The sequence below is a fragment of the Cyprinodon tularosa genome, unplaced genomic scaffold, assembly GCF_016077235.1.
Source record: "Cyprinodon tularosa strain WSP-4 unplaced genomic scaffold, ASM1607723v1 ctg338, whole genome shotgun sequence".
Taxonomy (NCBI): Eukaryota; Metazoa; Chordata; class Actinopteri; order Cyprinodontiformes; family Cyprinodontidae; genus Cyprinodon; species Cyprinodon tularosa.
The window spans coordinates 1,528,277-1,549,153 of record NW_024039050.1 but is presented as its reverse complement, the minus strand read 5'-3'; the positions used below and the strand labels follow the sequence as shown (position 1 = coordinate 1,549,153).

The 20,877-nt window shown below is 42.4% G+C and overlaps 2 protein-coding genes across 3 annotated transcripts; one reads left to right on the top strand and one right to left on the bottom strand.

The window, feature by feature from the left end:
* Positions 1-1,078: 1,078 nt before the first annotated feature.
* On the top strand, positions 1,079-8,636 carry LOC119789430 (ribonucleoside-diphosphate reductase subunit M2-like). 2 transcript variants are annotated; one of them, XM_038294309.1, is made up of 10 exons: positions 1,079-1,207; positions 4,404-4,463; positions 5,901-6,047; positions 6,285-6,401; positions 6,487-6,620; positions 6,698-6,792; positions 6,893-7,026; positions 7,108-7,260; positions 8,060-8,212; positions 8,457-8,636. In XM_038294309.1, the coding sequence occupies exons 1-10, from the start codon at positions 1,118-1,120 to the stop codon at positions 8,607-8,609; spliced, it is 1,236 nt and encodes a 411-aa protein (XP_038150237.1). In that variant the 5' UTR covers positions 1,079-1,117; the 3' UTR covers positions 8,610-8,636. The 2 variants fall into 2 exon arrangements, with proteins under 2 accessions (XP_038150237.1, XP_038150238.1); XM_038294310.1 differs by having other exon boundaries at positions 1,103-1,207; positions 7,108-7,212; positions 8,099-8,212; positions 8,457-8,624.
* A 2,096-nt stretch (positions 8,637-10,732) lies between these two features.
* lgals8a (galectin 8a) lies at positions 10,733-20,705 on the bottom strand. Its single transcript, XM_038294251.1, has 9 exons — positions 20,569-20,705; positions 18,204-18,292; positions 17,876-18,083; positions 14,849-14,971; positions 14,718-14,771; positions 14,612-14,638; positions 14,101-14,189; positions 11,213-11,378; positions 10,733-11,128 (listed from the first exon to the last, which is right to left on the bottom strand). Exons 1-9 carry the CDS (start codon positions 20,605-20,607, stop codon positions 10,979-10,981), a joined length of 945 nt encoding a protein of 314 aa, XP_038150179.1. The 5' UTR covers positions 20,608-20,705; the 3' UTR covers positions 10,733-10,978.
* Positions 20,706-20,877: the final 172 nt, after the last annotated feature.

Here is a 20,877-nt window from a genome sequence, read left to right as displayed (position 1 = left end):
ACAAATTTAACAAACATGTATAATATGCTGGTGAAGATTCTCAGTCATCATGGTCATAGTCAATCCAAAAAAGTTCAAAAACAATCGACTGGACTTCTTTTTCCAAGGTTGAAGACTGTTCAATTTGCATGTTTTCTAAGCCAAAATAAGGCTTTGATTTTGGTCCACTCTATAAAGCCTGGAACTCAACGCTATTTCTGACATTTTCAATTGAAAAAACCCTCCTGGATGGGAAGAGAAACGTATTCAAACTTGGAACCAAATTCAGTGGATTGTTTTTTTTGTTTTTGTTTTTTTGGAAATAATTATTTTGTAAATGTTGTTATGATAATGCTTAGTTAATCACTTATTCACTACTTGAGTTGCCTTTTACCAAATACGTTTACTTGAGTAAATATATGATGTGCTGCTACTTTGACTCCAGTTCAATTTTTGGGTACTCTACTCAACTAATTAGAATTATGAGGTTAGAATCGTAACATAAGGAGGTTAAAGTCGTACCAGAATAACACTGTGATACACTGCAAAAAATGTTAATGTCAGAATTCTGAGATTAATGTCAGAATTGTGTGATATTATACTGAAATAAAATAAAAAAATCAGTTAACTTTTTTTATTATTTTCAGTGGCTCTAATCCTCTTCCGTAGTTTTAACTTTCATTGTTGTTTTTTTATTATTTTATGAGTATTTTGTTAACCGGAAGTAGTAGGGATGCAGCTTTCCGTTCTCATTTCTCCCTCCGCAGAACTAGCAGACCGTTAGTAGTCAGATGAATGAATCAAAGTTTATTTATTTTATTCAAAGGTTTGTGTTTTTAATAGGACCGAACCAACAGAACCAGACCTGCTTTAAATGCTGATTAGTCAGCCGGACACAGCGGGTCACGTGAACGCTGGACGCGGTCTGATTCGCTGCTCCATTTAAAGGGACAGAACGAGCTGGCCTCCTATTGGTCAGACTGAGTTCTAGCGCCAAGATTTTAATATAAAAGCAGGTGGTAGAAGATCGGCTTCATTCTGCTGTCGGACATTTTAATTCCTTAATTTTTAGGTTCTCCTGCGTTGCCTTTTTTAACCTTATTTGTCGATTTTGTTGTTGTTGTGAAACGGTAACGACATGCAGTCCACGCGCTCCCCGCTCTCCGTGATGAACCAGCAGAAGCTCAGCGCTCAGATGGACGGCCGGTCTCTGGATAAAGAGAACACGGTGAGTTACGAACAGAACTTTTTTCCCTTCCGAACCAACGGCTCGTTTATATGTGAAAACATTAGCGAAGGGTTAATGACGCAGTTTGAAGCGTTTCATTGCCAAACTTTATTGATGCTGCGTTGAAGCTCTCGCAGAATACTGACACCTGCTGGACATTTAAAGACACTACAGGCAGCTGATTGGACAGACTAAACTGAATTGATCTGATGCCCTAAAAAAATGATAGAATTTAAGTTATTGTAGTTTATATTGTATTATTTCATATTTGAGTTTAAATTGAAAATGTTTTTGATATTTTTAGATGCAGCCAATAAATGTGAACATGTATCATAAAGTGTAAATTTAGGGGGTAATTAGGCTGCTGGTGGACTGGGATTTTAAATATTTTTAAAGAAATAAGTTATGTATAAATGGTAAATAAACTAAGAGTCAATTTGAAATTAACTTTAAGTTGAGTGACTGAGGAAAAGTGACAGTCATAAAATTAAAAATGCAACGGCTGAAACTTTCCTATTCCTTTCAGGCTGCTCAAATTCTTGACTTTTTTTTTTTTATGATAAACTGAAAAGGTGAGATTTTATTTTTACTTTTTTTTTTTAAGCAGATGCATCATGTTAATTTTTTTTTTTTTTTTTTTTATCAGTTTAGTGAGTTAGAAACAGCTCCTGTATTGGTCACATGACTTTATGGAAACGACGCGCACACCAATGGTGTTTAGCTCTATGGGTTCCAGGCATCGCTGTTAATGCACCCCAGGGAGTAACTCTGTAATAAAAGCTGGTGGGGACACTCTAAGGCAGGGGTGGGCAATTCCAACTCCTGGGGGGCCGGTTTCCTGTTTCTAGATATGCCCTTGGTTCAACACACCTGGATCCAGTAATTAGATGATTGAGAGCAAGGGCGTAGGTTTGATTTCAACTTTGGTAGGGACACTATTCTTCAGTTTCATTGGTCCTTTGCAAAAATATGCATGCTCTTTTTTATGCTTAATGTGAGCTTCAGGGCTCATTTTGTTTAAAGAGAACAGCAGCATTTCTTGCTACATTAATACAAATCTTATAAGCACTACATGCTGTTTATCAATGTTTAAAGCATCACTGGCTCTGATGAATGTGGAATTAGGACTTTTTCCACTTTGAAAAGGATTGCATTTAAATTTACCTGCTACTAAGACAGTGTCTGTTTAACCAAATATAGTCTATAATATGTGGATTTATCCTGTGTTTTCTTCTGAAGATATAGAATTGTGCAGAGGTAAAACCCACTCTTATTTTTTTTTAATCTAATATGCTCTCTCTGGATCATGCAAAATAATACATTCAGTATTTACATGTGCACTGGAACTAGAAGAGGAACTGACACTGAGCATTTAAAATATTAATATTAGAAGTTGTACATCTGGGCTGTAGTTACTCTGTGTAGCTAATTTCATTTATTTTATATATGGCTGAAACAATTAATGATATTAAAAAAATATTTAAATAATCGTGAACTAATTTAGTAATTGATTAATCGTAAACTTGAGTATAGGGCCACTAAAATGTGCCTTTAGCCGACAGAGCGACCCACTTAGAGCAGGAATTATACCAAGATTGTAAAAAATATGTAAGTTTTTGTCTGTCAATATTCTACAACCAGAACTCCTCCAAAGGAAACGTTTCTTTTTCACCTGGTTTCATTTCATAAAAGATCTTCTTTAAGGAGCCTTTGGCTATCTGATTAAAAGATAAAATAAAAGAAATCCTAACGTTGTTAACTTACATTTCTCAAGTTTCACAAATCAATAAAACTCTCTCCTGCTTCTTTACAGAACTCCAATCAGAAGCTTTCGCCTGTTTTAGCGTAGATAATATTTGGATTAGTTTCGTAGCCCAATATTAATTTATTTTAGCGTCTTTTTTTTCGCGCTCCAAGCACCCGCGCGCGCACATACAGACTAGAACACGCAATCAGAAAGAGAGAAGGCGGAACTTAAGGCAGAATAATCAGAGAGTTAAACCGCGCAGCACAGTTGATGCGCTGCTATGTGAAAGGGACAGGAAAGAGCAGGCAGCTGCAGCTACCAGGCAGAGAAGCTGCAAGAGGAAAAGAAGCGGCTGCTGTATAGTAAATTATAAACATGTTGTTCACATCCAATTATTGGTAGGGACAAATGGGTCCGTCCAAAATTTTGGTAGGGACATGTCCCTATGGTCCCTATGCAAACCTACGCCCATGATTGAGAGGAACAGACTGCAAGCTGAGGAGGTAACTGATTCAGGTGTGTTGGAACAAGGGTGGAGCTAATACCGGCAGGATACCGGCCCCCAGGAACTAGAACTGCCCACCCCTGATCTAAGGGTGGGGGCTGATGGACCTACAGTTACTCCACCCGAATGCTTTCATTAGGGGTTTTGTATTTTCCAAAAATGAGCTCAAACATAAATTTATTGAATGGTTTCCTATTTTTTGAACACAAGAGAACCAGAACACTGATATTTATAGTTATAGATGGTTGGAGAGGTGCATTACATTTATAGTGCCAAAAAACATTAATGTATAAAAAAGAGGAATAACAATTCCAATGCCAAATTCAATAAATCTTGCATCCCTAAAAGCTATTAATATGCTGAATTTTAATTATAGCAGGACAATTTTTTTTTTTTCTTGTAAACTTGGAGATATATTTTACTGCATGTTGCATTTCCCAGTAAATCTGTTTCCCCTTTAAATCTGCAGCTCTCCCTGCTTCTCTCTGTGATCTGTTTATAAAGATTTATGAACCTTTTTACTAATAAAATGATTCCAGAAACAAAATGTCTGGATCTGTAGAAGCTCTGCAGTCTGATTCTGTCTGTTCAATAAGTAAACATGTTAAATTTATGCTGTAAGTAATGGTCCTCTGAGCAGCCTAGCTTTTTTAACACTACATTTAAACTATGGTTTTCTCAAGCTTCTTACATTATATTAACTTGTATAAACTTATCTGCCATTTTTAGCTGAAAGAGCTCCGTATCTCTAACAAACAGATTTTTCAGATCTCTAATTTTATTTTTTAATCCAACCAGTCTCTTAACTTTTATATAGAAGTTGATGCTGCTGTATTTCTGGGAGACATTAATGTATCTTGTAACTAGAACAGAACATTTTTCCTTCTGAACCATCGATTTGTTTCTATATAAAAACATTTCCTGAACGTCTGTTTCCTTCACAGCCTCCCAGCCTGAGCAGCAGCCGCCTCCTGGCGTCCGCAGCCGCCCAGAAGATCTTCACGGTGAGTTCATGGAAACATTCCTGAATAGAACCCAACCTGTCCTGTTTGGACCGGTTCAAAGTCGCTGATTGTGGCGCCTGAACAGAAGGAAGTGGCGCCAATCGGACCTCATCAGAAGCTGGTTTCCATGACATCACTGACTAGTTTTGAGACCTTAGATATTTCTGCAACTCTAATGTATTCCTCCATGTAGCATTTAGCAAATGCAGGCAAATTTCTTTGAATTTTTGTTTTTTTGTTTTTTATGCATTTATATTTAAGCCAAAAGAGGAAAGCAAGATGTGCATCGTATGTACATATGGAAGAAAATGGTCTCACTGAAATCTGCCTTTTTTTTTTTCTTTTTTTTTGTATGACAAATTTTAAACACTGGAGTGTGGGGTGTGTTTTTTTTTTTTTTTTTTTTATATATAAACACAATGAAATTTTAGGTGAAAATTCAGCTGCAAAAAATTCGACTGCAAATGTTTTGACCTTTTGGTGAACTCGAGCCAAAGCGATCGACACGTCTAGCAGCTTCTAGCCAATGAAATGAGCTCATTTTGTGAGAGGGAAATTTTGATCGACTCAGTTATTTCACTCAGTCTGATTAGATCAAACATTTTTAATGGCTGCCTATTAGTTTTAATGTGAAGTAGGGAAACTGAGTCGGAAGCATTTCTTGCAAGATGATCAATTTAACGTCCTTGCATGAGACAGTGAGCATATAAAAGCTCTCTGACTGCAGCATTTCAGTACATTTTATACCTTAAACTCATTCCTCTAAGGGGAACCAACCCCCCCATGCATAAAGATGTCACACTTGAACATTTGAAGCACTTTTGTTGTTTTTTTCTTAATATATTTGGGCAAGTTGGTGTTTCTTGTTACATTGACATTCATTTTTGCCATAAAAATATCCATTGTTTTTTTTTTTTTTTTATGTTGCAAAGGTAATAAGGTCTTGTCCTGGATTCCAATAATACTATTGGCTTGAAATTTGTATTTCACAGAGTTGGAGGGTTTAACCCAGAGGGATATTTATCAGACTTCTGGTGTAAAGTCTAGCCAGTAAAGATGTAAAGGCTTTGCACTAACGTAGGGTTGAGGATGCCAAATATAGCAATTAATTGACAAGGTTGCAAATTAACTTTCAAGACCGAAGGTATGATTAACCAAAAATTATATAATTTTGGACAAAGAACATGTGGCCAAGATTGCAGCAGAACCTTTGCATTTGTCACATTTATAAACAAAGTCTGGGTAAAGCTGAGAAAGCAGCAGTCAAATCTTTACTTTAAACTTTAATGGCTAGAAAAGTTTGTTTCCCCCAAATATGTAATGATTTATTTTAACTGAAATGAAAATCTTCTAATGCAGAGTTTGAAACAAACATGTGGGGAAACAAACTGGACTGATCTCTGAGCTCTTTAACTGACCTTTGACCCTGTGTGCCAGCCTGAAGCTCTGAAGAAAAGCAGCTCTGAGGAAGAGGAGCCTCTGCTGAAGGAGAACCCTCGGCGCTTCGTCATCCTCCCCATCCAGTACCACGACATCTGGGAGATGTACAAGAAGGCGGAGGCTTCCTTCTGGACAGCCGAGGAGGTAAATCATCTAATCAGACTCTGATTTAGGAACTGAATCTGTTTCCTGATGAGGCGAAGGAAACGCTTGAATAGGAATCATGAGGTTTGTTCCCAGAGAACCAAAAATGAAGCAAATCGGAACATCAAACATTTATTAAAATTGAATCTAGATGTTGCAGAGTCTGAAGGATGCAGCCTACGATGCTGTAGAGAAGAATCGATCAGTTCGTCTCATTAGCTCCTCCCATCTGTTCAGGTGGATCTGTCCAAAGACCTGCAGCACTGGGAGTCTCTGAAACCAGACGAGCGTCACTTCATCTCGTATGTTTTGGCGTTCTTCGCCGCCAGCGACGGCATCGTCAACGAGAACCTGGTGAGGAACCAGCAGCTTGTGTTTTAGAAGGCGGCTCCATCCTGGACCCCTTTTCCTCATGGTTGTTCCCTCTTTGGACCACCAGGTGGAGCGCTTCACCCAGGAGGTGCAGGTGACAGAGGCCAGGTGTTTCTATGGTTTCCAGATCGCCATGGAGAACATCCACTCAGAGATGTACAGCCTGCTGATCGACACCTACATCAAGGATCCCAGTGAGAGGTGAGCTGCTCTAACTGGGCTGACTGGGAGCTCTCTCTAGCTCCGCCTTCTCTGACTGTGTGTTCAATGATCCTCAGGGAATACCTGTTCAACGCCATCGAGACTCTGCCATGTGTGAAGAAGAAGGCCGACTGGGCCATCAACTGGATCGGCAACAAGAACGCCAACTACGGTAACCCCACCCGCCCTCGGACATCATAGCGCTGGCGATGACGACGACGACGACGATGATGATGATGATGATGATGATGACCAGGTGTCTGATTTCTCAGGAGAGCGTGTGGTGGCGTTCGCTGCCGTGGAGGGAATCTTCTTCTCTGGCTCCTTTGCCGCCATCTTCTGGCTGAAGAAACGCGGCCTGATGCCCGGCCTGACCTTCAGCAACGAGCTCATCAGCAGAGACGAGGTGACTGACCGCCCGCGCCGTTCTGCACGACCCGTCCGGTTCTGGTCGGTACAGCTCTAACTGTCTCTGTGCTGCGTTCAGGGTCTGCACTGCGACTTCGCCTGTCTCATGTTCAAGCATCTGGTCAACAAACCGTCGGAAGAAACCGTCACCAAGATCATAAAGGACGCCGTGGCGATCGAGCAGGTGGGGCGGCGGCCGCTGTTCTGCTTCCTCCTGCCGCTGGGCTCTCTGGTTCCGCCATGTTTGACCAGAACTTCCTTCCTTGGGTCCTTCCTTCCTTCCCTTGGGTCCTTCCTTCCTTCCCTTGGGTCCTTCCTTCCTTCCCTTGGGTCCTTCCTTCCTTCCCTTGGGTCCTTCCTTCCTTCCCTTGGGTCCTTCCTTCCTTCCCTTGGGTCCTTCCTTCCTTCCTTCCTACCTTCCTTCCTTTGGTCTGTCCTTCCTTCCTCCCTTCCTTCCTTTTGGTCTGTCCTTCCTTCCTTCCTTCCTTCCTTTGGTCTGTCCTTCCTTCCTTTGGTCTGTCCTTCCTTCCTTTGGTCTGTCCTTCCTTCCTTCCTTCCTTCCTTTGGTCTGTCCTTCCTTCCTTCCTTCCTTTGGTCTGTCCTTCCTTCCTCCCTTCCTTCCTTCCCTTCCTTCCTCCCTTCCTTCCTTTGGTCTGTCCTTCCTTCCTTCCCTTCCTTTGGTCTGTCCTTCCTTCCTCCCTTCCTTCCTTTGGTCTGTCCTTCCTTCCTCCCTTCCTTCCTTTGGTCTGTCCTTCCTTCCTTCCTTCCTTTGGTCTGTCCTTCCTTCCTTCCTTCCTTTGGTCTGTCCTTCCTTCCTTTGGTCTGTCCTCCCTTCCTTCCTTCCCTTCCTTCCTTCCCTTCCTTTGGTCTGTCCTTCCTTCCTCCCTTCCTTCCTTTGGTCTGTCCTTCCTTCCTCCCTTCCTTCCTTTGGTCTGTCCTTCCTTCCTCCCTTCCTTCCTTTGGTCTGTCCTTCCTTCCTCCCTTCCTTCCTTTGGTCTGTCCTTCCTTCCTTCCTTCCTTTGGTCTCTCTGGTTCCGCCATGTTTGACCAGAACTTGTGTTTCTGTGCAGGAGTTCCTGACTGAGGCTCTGCCCGTCAAGCTGATCGGGATGAACTGCGACATGATGAAGCAGTACATCGAGTTTGTGGCCGACAGGCTGCTGCTGGAGCTCGGCTTCTCCAAGGTACGGACAGAACTGGGAGGGTTCTGGTGGCAGCAGGGGGTGTGGTGATGATCCGCGCAGGGGTACGGACCTCAGCCAGTGATGGGGGCTGAGCGCTGCTGCAGGAACTGATCAGGAACATGTGGTTCTGTCAGGATCGGCAGCAGAGCGATACAGACGCCTGTCTGAACACGCCTGCAGCCTCTCGGTCCCCAGAAAGGTTCAGATTAGTCTAAATCTCACCTCCTGTCCTGTTTCTCTGCAGATCTACAGGGTGGAGAACCCCTTCGACTTCATGGAGAACATCTCTCTGGAGGGAAAGACCAACTTCTTTGAGAAGCGCGTTGGAGAGTACCAGAGGATGGGCGTCATGTCGACCCCAACAGACAAATCCTTCAGACTGGATGCCGACTTCTGAAAGAAACAGGAAGTTTTCTTTCTGCCCTGGTGCATGATGGGACTAATTCATGCAGAGAAGCAGCTGCCTCTGTGGTTCTAAACTTTTTATAAAGTTAGTTAGAAATGTGATTTTTCTGCATCAGAACTTTTTTTTTTTTTTTTTTTATTTAAACTGCCCATTTTGAACTAATTTTTATCAATTTTATATGTTGAACAATAAAGGAAATTAAGTTTTTTTTTTTTTTCAGAAGCTGCTGAATCATTTTGTTTAGAAAATGTTTTGTGTGGCTGAAATGGGTTTCGGGGACAACCCAACTTAATGTATCCGGCCTGTTTGGTTCGTCCAGGATGTCCGATAAGAACTTTCTGATTAGGGCTGGATGGTTAAAACGTCTCAATCGTTTCTGGGCGATGACTTAACAGCAACTGAAAGCTGTAAAACTTCACTAATTTAAGCTCAAACGTATGCAGCCAGTGGTATCTGAGCAGTTTAGCACTTATGATTACATAGAAGCTGAACCATGTTACACTATGAATCCACAATGGCAAAGAAATCAATTGTTTAAGTCAAACACGCAGCTCTTCATTCTGAATGATGCTATTTGAGGTAAAGATTCTTTAAGTTTCCAGCCTACAAGGATTTTTTATTTTCATAAAGCTGGACCTTATGCTCAATCAACACGTCTGATTGGCTTTAAAAATATTCTGCATTCTTGATTTCATGGTTTATCTAATGGAATGATTTTGTGATGTTTAATAGGCACTTTTCTCTTAAAACAAGAGGGTAAAGTTCAGTTATCACTAGAAGCATTTCCTATTATTATAGGTGTATAGTACCATGACATTGTAGTTGTAATATGAAAGGTCGCCTGTCAGGATGATGGACTTTCCCCAAACTAGTTTGCACCAATTTAGCTGCAGTGTTTCTCACTTTACAGCTAACATCCAAACTATCAGGCTGTGCCTTTGTTTGGAAAATTCCCAACCATCATGAATTCATGATAAAAGATAATTTGGGATGGGGTCAAATTTTCTCCTAAGGGATGTAAAACAAATCCTGTTGAAATGTTCAATAAAAAGGTTAGAAATGCTAAAATATTCTCTTGCAACTCTTAAGTTACCTGCTCCAAGATGAAAAGGTGAATTTCATTAAATGCTAGAAAACTAATGAATGGGGGAAAAACATTTTATGGCTCAGACGGTACGAGAAGGAAGGTGAGCATCATCGGCTGCTACTAGTCAGTGAGCAGGTTTGGATTATGACTAATTGGATGAAAATTAGAGTAAATCAATTTATTTGAAATTAGGAAAAATCCCAATAACTATAAATTCAGATTAAAAGTATATTTACATTCAAGCTTTAAAAAGAACAAGAGAAAAGTAATTCACTGGATATTAAATGGATTAAGATTATAAAAAGTTGAACTGAATGTGGAGAATATGGAAAATTACTTTGAAAAAAATGGTTTATAAAAGAAATTAAATAATAAATGCATAAATATTGTGAACTGGCCTTTATTATGCAGCTACTGTGTATGTATTTAAAAGATGGTTAAAATTATAGCTAAAAGAATTCAAATTTAAATGCACTGTGCATGTACTGACCCTAATAAATCAATATATTCTGTAAAATCAATGCTAAATGATATCAAGGCCATTTATATCAGATATATTCTGTGAAAATTAACCAAACCTGTCATTAATTTATTGTCCTTGTTTTTGATTTTTTTTCTGTTTGTGTCTTTCTGTATATTACTGTTTTTTGTTTTGTATTACATTTGTTTTATTTATGAAAAATTACAAAAGATAAAGTTACAAAAAAGTTTATTTGATTAATGAAGTGGTATAGTGTCATAAGTTAGAGGAATCAGGAAGGTTGTAATGAAGAGGTATTACATGTCACTTCCTTACAAACATTAATACTAAATTATAAATACGATTAAAATGATACGTTTTTCCAAAAAAAACCAAAACAATCCATTTGGAATGACTGACCTGGATGATGGAGAATCTTCAGCATATTATAAATGTTTGTTATATTTGTAATTTTACTGGATCGTCAGAATCATTGTTCATCAAATACAGTTTATCATTAATTCTGTGTTAATGTTTAGTCATGTTAGCAACAAAGATCCCCACAACTCAGTTTATAGGATTATTTTATATCATTGTAAAAACAAAATCAGTCACAATCAACCAACTTTTCTTCTTCACATTCCCAGAGCATAAAAAACAAACTTCTTTGAGGGTCAGTGACGCTTCGAACCAGCAGGGGGAGCAGCTCCCCTACAGGCTGTAAACAACTAAACCCTGAATAGTTCAGAAATATTAATGTTAATACCAGAGAGGAAGTCTTCATAATCAGGCGGTTAAACGTTTTAGTGGATCTCAGAGCGTCCTGACGTCCAGCAGAGACACGTCTCCCTGGATCTCCAGGTGGCCGATGGAGCTCAGGTCCTGGACTCGGTGTTTATAGTCGAACTGGTGGAGTCCGTTAACGGCCACCTTAAAGTGCTGCTGGTTGCAGAGAACGATCATCTGCGGCGGGAACAAGAGGAGGGTAGAACTCAGAGCCAGAAGTGGATCCAGATTCACAGCGTGGTGGAAAACGGGAAAGCTCACCTCGAAGTACTCCCCCGCTGCGAAGGGGAAGGAGCCCAGGTTCGTTTCCTCGGGGCCCCAACACTCGGATAGGAACGAGTTTCTGACGAAGACTCCTTTCTTCACGCGGGGGTTCAGATGAAGGACGATGTTGCTGCCGCTCACATCTCGCAGATTAACACAGAAACTGAGAAAGTGGAGAAGGAAACAGGCTGAGAACTTTCTCTGAATCGGTCTGTTTGATAGATGGAGACACAGGTGGAGGATCTGACCTCACTAGGTGGAGGATCTGACCTCACTAGGTGGAGGATCTGACCTCACTAAGGTGGAGGATCTGACCTCATTAGGTGGAGGATCTGACCTCACTCAGGTGGAGGATCTGACCTCACTAGGTGGAGGATCTGACCTCATTAGGTGGAGGATCTCACCTCATTAGGTGGAGGATCCTCACTAGGTGGAGGATCCGACCTCACTCAGGTGGAGGATCCGACCTCACTCAGGTGGAGGATCCGACCTCACTAGGTGGAGGATCCTCACTAGGTGGAGGATCCGACCTCACTCGGTGGAGGATCCGACCTCACTCAGGTGGAGGATCCGACCTCACTCAGGTGGAGGATCCGACCTCACTCGGTGGAGGATCCGACCTCACTCGGTGGAGGATCCGACCTCACTCAGGTGGAGGATCCGACCTCACTCAGGTGGAGGATCCGACCTCACTCAGGTGGAGGATCCGACCTCACTCGGTGGAGGATCCGACCTCACTCAGGTGGAGGATCCGACCTCACTCAGGTGGAGGATCCGACCTCACTCGGTGGAGGATCCGACCTCACTCAGGTGGAGGATCCGACCTCACTCAGGTGGAGGATCCGACCTCACTCAGGTGGAGGATCCTCACTCGGTGGAGGATCCGACCTCACTCGGTGGAGGATCCGACCTCACTCGGTGGAGGATCCGACCTCACTCAGGTGGAGGATCCGACCTCACTCAGGTGGAGGATCCTCACTCGGTGGAGGATCCGACCTCACTCGGTGGAGGATCCGACCTCACTCAGGTGGAGGATCCGACCTCACTCAGGTGGAGGATCCGACCTCACTCAGGTGGAGGATCCGACCTCACTCAGGTGGAGGATCCGACCTCACTCGGTGGAGGATCCGACCTCACTCAGGTGGAGGATCCGACCTCACTCAGGTGGAGGATCCGACCTCACTCGGTGGAGGATCCGACCTCACTCAGGTGGAGGATCCGACCTCACTCGGTGGAGGATCCGACCTCACTCAGGTGGAGGATCCTCACTCGGTGGAGGATCCGACCTCACTCGGTGGAGGATCCGACCTCACTCGGTGGAGGATCCGACCTCACTCAGGTGGAGGATCCGACCTCACTCAGGTGGAGGATCCTCACTCGGTGGAGGATCCGACCTCACTCGGTGGAGGATCCGACCTCACTCAGGTGGAGGATCCGACCTCACTCAGGTGGAGGATCCGACCTCACTCAGGTGGAGGATCCGACCTCACTCAGGTGGAGGATCCGACCTCACTCGGTGGAGGATCCGACCTCACTCGGTGGAGGATCCGACCTCACTCAGGTGGAGGATCCGACCTCACTCGGTGGAGGATCCGACCTCACTCGGTGGAGGATCCGACCTCACTCAGGTGGAGGATCCGACCTCACTCGGTGGAGGATCCGACCTCACTCGGTGGAGGATCCGACCTCACTCGGTGGAGGATCTGACCTCACTAGGTGGAGGATCTGACCTCATTAGGTGGAGGATCTGACCTCATTAGGTGGAGGATCTGATCTCACACAGGTGGAGGATCTGACCAAACTAGATGGAAGATCCGACCTCACTCGGTGGAGGATCTGACCTCATTAGGTGGAGGATCTGACCTCATTAGGTGGAGGATCTGACCAAACTAGATGGAGGATCCGACCTCACTCGGTGGAGGATCTGACCTCATTAGGTGGAGGATCTGACCTCATTAGGTGGAGGATCTGATCTCACACAGGTGGAGGATCTGACCAAACTAGATGGAAGATCCGACCTCACTCGGTGGAGGATCTGACCTCATTAGGTGGAGGATCTGACCTCATTAGGTGGAGGATCTGATCTCACACAGGTGGAGGATCTGACCAAACTAGATGGAGGATCCGACCTCACTCAGGTGGAGGACCTGACCTCACACAGGTGGAGGATCTGACCTAACTAAGGTGGAAGATCCGACCTCATTAGGTGGAGGATCTGACCTCACTAGGTGGAGGATCTGACCTCACACAGGTGGAGGATCTGACCTCACTAAGGTGGAGGATCTGACCTCACTAGGTGGAGGATCTGACCTCACTAGGTGGAGGATCTGACCTCACTAGATGGAGGATCTGACCTCACTCAGGTGGAGGATCTGACCTCACTAGATGGAGGATCTGACCTCACTAAGGTGGAGGATCTGACCTCATTAGGTGGAGGATCTGACCTCACTCAGGTGGAGGATCTGACCTCACTAGGTGGAGGATCTGACCTCATTAGGTGGAGGATCTGACCTCATTAGGTGGAGGATCTCACCTCATTAGGTGGAGGATCTGACCTCATTAGGTGGAGGATCTGACCTCACTAGATGGAGGATCTGACCTCACTCAGGTGGAGGATCTGACCTCACTAGGTGGAGGATCTGACCTCATTAGGTGGAGGATCTGACCTCATTAGGTGGAGGATCTGACCTCACTAGGTGGAGGATCTGACCTCATTAGGTGGAGGATCTGACCTCACTAGATGGAGGATCTGACCTCACTCAGGTGGAGGATCTGACCTCACTAGGTGGAGGATCTGACCTCATTAGGTGGAGGATCTGACCTCATTAGGTGGAGGATCTGACCTCACTAGATGGAGGATCTGACCTCACTCAGGTTGGTTTTACCTGTGAGCATTCTGATTGGTCTGTCCTTTGATGACGATGCTGCGTCCCGCCTTCAGCCCTTTGTCCAGCCGGCCTCTGAAGGGAACTTTCTGCAGACGACAGCAGATCGATTCTCAGAGCTGCTCTAGTTTATTTCTTAGGTCAGTTATATAAAAAAAAAAAGAAAATTTAAAGCAGATGGATATTAATTAGATTCTATTTTTGCAGGACGCCACAGGAAGACTGCACACCTAAAAACTGCCCAATATTAAGACATTCATCAGGCTGTATTTTATATATACTGTATCTGTGAAAGTTAATCTATATGTATAAATTAATACCTGCTGGCTAATCCGGACTGAACCTACATTAAAACATTTATAAATTACTGCGTGTTTTCCAACGGCAGTGCCTAATTTCACTTGCGCCTCTTCTCCTGTTAATACGGTAATGTTGGCTAAATGGTTCCAGCTGACTCTGTGTGTGAGACTGGATGTAACAGCAGCTTCAGCTGTGGAGCAGAGGAACCTACCAGATCACCAGAGGAGGAGACTATCGCCTGATGGAGGAGAAGAAGAGATTAAACACTAGAACAGAAGAAGATGAAGAAAGGCTTGCTGGCTTCGTAGTTTGTTTACCTCTGATGCAGAGCTGGTCAGACTGGTATTACTGGCAGAAGGAGAGATGGGAGCCTAAAACAAACAAAAACAAACAGCTTGGTTTGACCCTTTAAGAGGAAACGGTCTCCATCAGGATCACTGGAACTCACAGAATCAGCGGGGATGATGGCCACGGCCTGAACGCTGACGTCCCCTGAGATGCAGATGGTGTCGACCTGGTCCAGGTCCACGCGGTGTTTGTACTCCAGCAGATGGGCTCCGTTCACAGCGACCTGAGAGATGACACGAACAGCTGCGTGCAGTTTAATCTGCAAAACGTCTGGAACAACGACGTCCGTCCTAGCAACTAGCTTAGTGTTGGTTTGTTTCTATGGCAACAAATCTGATTTCAAGCCGTTTTAAAAATAGATCCTGTTAGGAGTCCAAATCAGAGTCAGAGTCCAAAAGAATCCTAATTTTAGTAGCAGATCATGCAAACGTTTTTCTGAAAATCTGATAGCAGCTCTGATGCGAATCTGCAGCCATCTCTCCTCTGAGCGATCAACAAAATATGCTCAACTTGTCTTGTTTCAGTTTAAAGGAAGAAAAATAAAAAAAGGCATGCAGGTTTTCATGTCTAAAACACATTCTGAATATATAAATGTATCATCAGCATAAAGTTAAAAAACAAACAACTGGACTCTGTTTTACAAGTTTGAAGACGTTTCGTTTCCCATCCAGGAAGCTTTTCAATTCAAAATATCAGGATTAGCGTAGAGTTCCAGGCTTTTGTAGAGTAGCCAAACTAAAGCCTTGTAATGGCTTAGAAAACATGCAGAGTGAAAGGGGAAAACCAGCTCCACCCCTTAATAACGGGAGTCGTTGAGGTCGTAATTGGCCTGCAATACCCGATCCTGGATGATTCCAAATATTCTGGCTTAAACATATCTATAAATGTACTCTTTATCAGACCATGTCGTCCCAAAAGTTAGAAAATATCTATTTTTAAAAACATCCTGTCTTAAAATCTGTGTTTTTTCCCTGTTATCTTCTGCAGGCCAGTTAGTTCTACGTCAGCCTGAACACCTAAATTCAGCCAATCATATATCAACGGTCATCTGTCAATCACATTTTTTCGGTCATAGCATCTTGATTCATGTGTCGCAGCTAAAATACGCAACGGTTGAAATCAGAATCCTTTCCTTTCCCATTGAGTTGCGTCCCAGTGTTCACGGGGATGGACGTCTGTGTCTTCGGCAGGCGTAGAGCTAACAGAACTGGCAGCGTTGCGAGGCAAGGGCTCAAACATCTACGGCTGGAAGCCTTCTACACCAAACCAAGCTTCTGCCGCCCTGGCGTCCTCTTCCTCAACATCTTCGTACCCGCTTTCCTCCTCTAAATAAAAAAATGGATGACGGAGGAGACTCATCCACGACCTCCGACACTAAACTCTCCTCCTCTTGCATGTTTCCGCTGTCCATAGCGTTCCTTGACAGCGTCGTTTCTAAGTCACCAATTTAGTGCTACTTGGTTCCAATGGAATTTCCCATTGGGAACCTGCTAGCACTAAGTTGCTAACTGGTTAGCAAGATGCGTCCGACAAACCGGCCACAACACAATCCGGCCCCCTTGATAATCGACTGATCACATTCACTTTATTCGCTCGTAAAGTCGGGCACCACTCGGGAGAATTCAGAAATGCAACGTTTGGAACGGCTGCTTCCCTACGACTTTAAGGGTCATTGTTGGCCTGGCTGACCTGGAGAGATATTTTGTTCCCCTGCGTAGCAACAGGGGTTGACATGGTAATGGGAAGGAATCAAAGTCGAATGGTTTGTTTTTTAACTTTTAGGAAAGACTATGACCTGGATGAATGATAATCTCCACCAGCATCATCAGCATAACTATAAAAAACCTATACAGCAAACTTTAATAACTTCATCAAGTAGAAGCAGGGTAAGGAGAACTGGGCCCAGCACAGAACCCTGTGGTACCCCATAACTAACTGTAGTTCTAGAATCTTCACTTTAACATAGCGCTGATCTCAAGGAGGCTTTTTTAAATTCAAAATGTCAAAAAATAGCATTTAAAAAGTTCCCTGGATTGCATGGGAGGCAAAAAGTCTTCAAACTTGAAAACCAAGTCCAGTGGATTGTTTTTCTTGTAACTTTTTTGGAATGACTATGACCTGGATGACTGAGAATCTTCCCCAGCAGGGAGGTAAATGCATTATTTCATTGTATATTTGCCTACAGAAGACTGTGACGTGCTTATAAAAAGCAGGATATATGAGCTTTAATACCTTTATCAAGTAGAACCAGGGTAAGGAGAACTGGGCCCAGCACAGAACCCTGAGGTACCCCATAACTAACTGTAGTTTTGGGCTAATGGTTAGAGCAGTGCTCTGAGAAGGGCGCATGTACCTGGTTACCCACAGCCTCACAGCAAAAAATCTAAATCTTGATAAGTATTTTTTTCTTAAAATAAGTGCATTTTTTTCTTGAATTGAGGATATAAAAGAGACCTTTTGCCAATGGAACAAGACAATTTAGATTTAAAATAAGAAAACACAATCGCATTGTCTTATTTCAAGTGAATATTATCTAATTATCTTATTTTAAGAGTAAAAATGCTGATTCCATTGGCAAACTCTCATTTACCTACTTAAATTAAGGGTAAATACACTTCATTGAAAAGATTTTTACTTATTTCTAGATCGTGGGTCTCTTAGCATGACCTTTAACCCCACACTGCTCCCCAGGCGTCGCACGATGGCAGCCCACTGCTCCCCAAGAGGATGGCTTAAATTCAGAGGTAAATTTCCAAAGTGAGAGATCAATAAAGTTCAATAATTATTATTATTTCTTGAATACAGACGGCCGACTTTCTAAAAGAAATAAGAGGATTTAAATAGATTTAATGATTACTTTTGATAAGGCTTTTTGAAGATGACTAAATGTTTTGATGGAGCAACAGGGTAACAGATGTATTTGCTAAGCAGAGACTTTACAATAATTCTATCAGGATCTCGGTCCAACAGGAATTCTGGAGGAAAAAGTTGACGCAGCTCTAAAGCATCATAAGATGTAACAAAATATTCAGGTTTGAGAATCTACATCCTGATACGACTCGATCTGAGAAGTTATTTTTCCCCCTTTAGAAGCTCTGAGGACGGTGACGTCTCTGCAGCAGCTCACCTTGTACATGTCCTCCAGGACCAGGATGATGAGTTCAAATGCAGCTCCGACTTTCAAAGGCATCTTGTACAGGATCTCCTCCCTCCCCCAGCGTTCCTTCTCCAGCGTGTTACAGACGACGCGCGACTTTTTCAGTCTGGGGTTGAAGTGAAAGGCGACGTCGGCCCTCGGCTTCACGCTGCTGCCGCAGGTGAAATCTATCTGGAACCTGAGAGAAAATCACTAAGTTGAAGAGCTCTGCAGACAGTTTTTATATGGGGTAAAACATTTATAACTTTTATAGTCTCATGTGAAATTCCACCTGGATCTATAAAAACAGGATTTTCACCTTTCTGCACCAGTTGGTACTGAACCCTGCATCAGCACCATCTCCCCCGGCAGCAAACCGCCCAGGATGGTCCCGGCAAAAGGGATCGACTGTGGAGGAAAACAGAAATGTGAGGAAAGGGGGAAACTTTTGGCTTCCTGAGAACCGTCTTCATAGAAAAGCACAGAGACGTTCTCTCTACTAAAAGGTCTTCAGTTCCCTGCTATAAAACTTCCTCTGTTTTCTGTTTTTGTTGCTAAACAGCTCTCTTTATAAAAACGCTCTTAGCTAGAAACACAATGAGAGGAGGCCTAAGAATCCCCACAGACTGCTGGAACAGCCAAATCCACATGACAGCCATATTTGGAATGTAATGCTGCTTTATGAGCTCACGGGACAAACAGCTGATTTACAGCATTCCTACACCGGTGTTCTGTCAGACCAGCATACCCACAGTCAATATGCATGTGCAAGACATTAGATTTGTGTTTATTTCTTTAGTTCTGTACGAAAAATAGACTTTAAACTACCTCAACAGGCGTATATCCCTTTAGACATGCACAAAAAGGAAAAAAAAAAAAAAAGGTCAGATCACCATACACTTTAAAAAATCAACCAAAAGTCTTGAAATTGTTTTTTTTTACAGGACTAAAGGAATACATTCCTATTGAGGTAGTTTAAAGTTTATTTTTTGTACAAAACTAAAGGAAAAAAAATAAAAGGATAAATTAGTATAATTGACTATGGGTATGCTGGCTTGACCGGGTACGCTGACACAACACCGGGAAAAAAATCCTTCCTGTCATTCATCTGTTTCTGAAGCTTGAAATATTGTAGGACTAATGGGAGGGTTTCTAAGACCCAGAGAGAAGGAATAATAATGTATTATAGCTGAAATATTTATCAGGGTAAATGATTACTGAAAGAAGTGATGGCTGCAGCTCTGAAGAGGAGATGCAGGAGCAGGCTGGGACTGGGAACGGTTTTCAATCTCAATTTTCAATCAAAAACAATAGAAGCACAGTCAAAAGCGTGCGTCCAAAATGTGAAACACAATACCAATAAACATTGTGGATTAACTGACCTATCTTCAAGCATCACACGACAAGGAGGAATATACTGCATGCATCATTTAGGGAGTTAACAATGGATTACTGCTTCAGCTCCTTCAGTTATTTACTGTCACAGGTAGGAGCTTCAGTCAGGTATGATTTAGGGAGGGCCGGACGCTGAAATTAGGACGGGCCCACCAGGCAAATACCTGCTATCATTTACTGGAGTGAGAAGAGGAACAGGCAGAGATGGCAGGTTTTTTTCTGTTACCTTAAAAATTAGGAGCCATATTGGCACCCGGATGAAGGTTCAAAGGTTATTTTAGCTGCGCTGAAATTGGTTTCAGATTACTAAGAAAGAGGATTAGGGCCACTGAAAAAAAATAATAAGTTAACTGATTTTTAAATATAATTTCAGTTTAATGTGGGGAAACAGTCAGAATTCTGACTTTAATCTGAGAATTGTGGATCTTAATGTAGATGGGCACCATGAAAGAAGAGATGTGGAGCACTCAGCTTCACTGACAGAGATGTGAGTAGTTTGGGAGGAACAGGAACACATTGGTGGAAAATTACAGAATTAGGTGACTTTTTCCTTCCCAGAGGGGTCCCTTGTGATTCTAATAGATTAATGGAAGAGCAGAAGGTGATTAAAACTAGAGAGCTAGTTTAGTCTATAAAACAGACATGGCTACAGCTTGATGCTAACATGTTTGTTAGCTGTCAGAATTATGAGATTAAAGTTAGAATTATGACTTTTTTTCTCATATTATACTGAAATAAGATTTAAAAATGTGTTAACTTTAATTTTTTCAGTGACTCTAATCGTCTTTCGTAGATTACAGCTTTTTATTGGGAAATAAAAAGCCTTCAGATCTATAATCTATAATTGAGTTTATTGAAAAACTAGAACAGTAACTCCTCAAATGTAGACTGGATAGTTATTTACGAAAACCCAAATCAGTCAAACTGAGATTCATAAACTTTTGATTCACTTAAAACTCTAGAAACTAATTATTCTTACAAATTATATTAATTATTGATTTTCGATTTCTGAATCAAACTGAAGTCTGAATTATTAGTAATAAAATGACGTCGAATTTTATTTAATTATTCCGCCTAAATAAAGTTATTGTCAAAAAGGCGCTCAAGTAAGTTAATTTTTTTAAGTTAAAAACAATTACAATAAATCCGAGATATCGCTGAAAACTTGCGTCTGTGTGACGCCCATGGACACATGCTAAGCTAACATGCTAACACACAAATGGTCGATTGAATCTTTTAAGGTTATTTTGGGTCAAACATGTCAATGGAAGATAAAGTTAACATCTTACCGGGCTGGAAAACACTTGTCTCGGGTTAGAAATCGACATTCTGACGCAGATGAAATAAACTAATCAGTAACCTTCGGTTCTTTGTTTACTTCCTCATGTGACGACAGACCACGTGACTAAGAAACTGCAACGCTGCTAAAGCCGTGCTGCGTTTAAGGGCAGTCGGATATTTTACGAGGATGTCGATATTTATATTGTAATTGTAGTTTATATAAATTAAGGTTAATTTTAGACCTCAGCTCTAAGCCGCTTTATTTCCCCCCACCTGCCTACCCCCCCCATAGGGTGCTTGCAGTACAAGATTAAGAT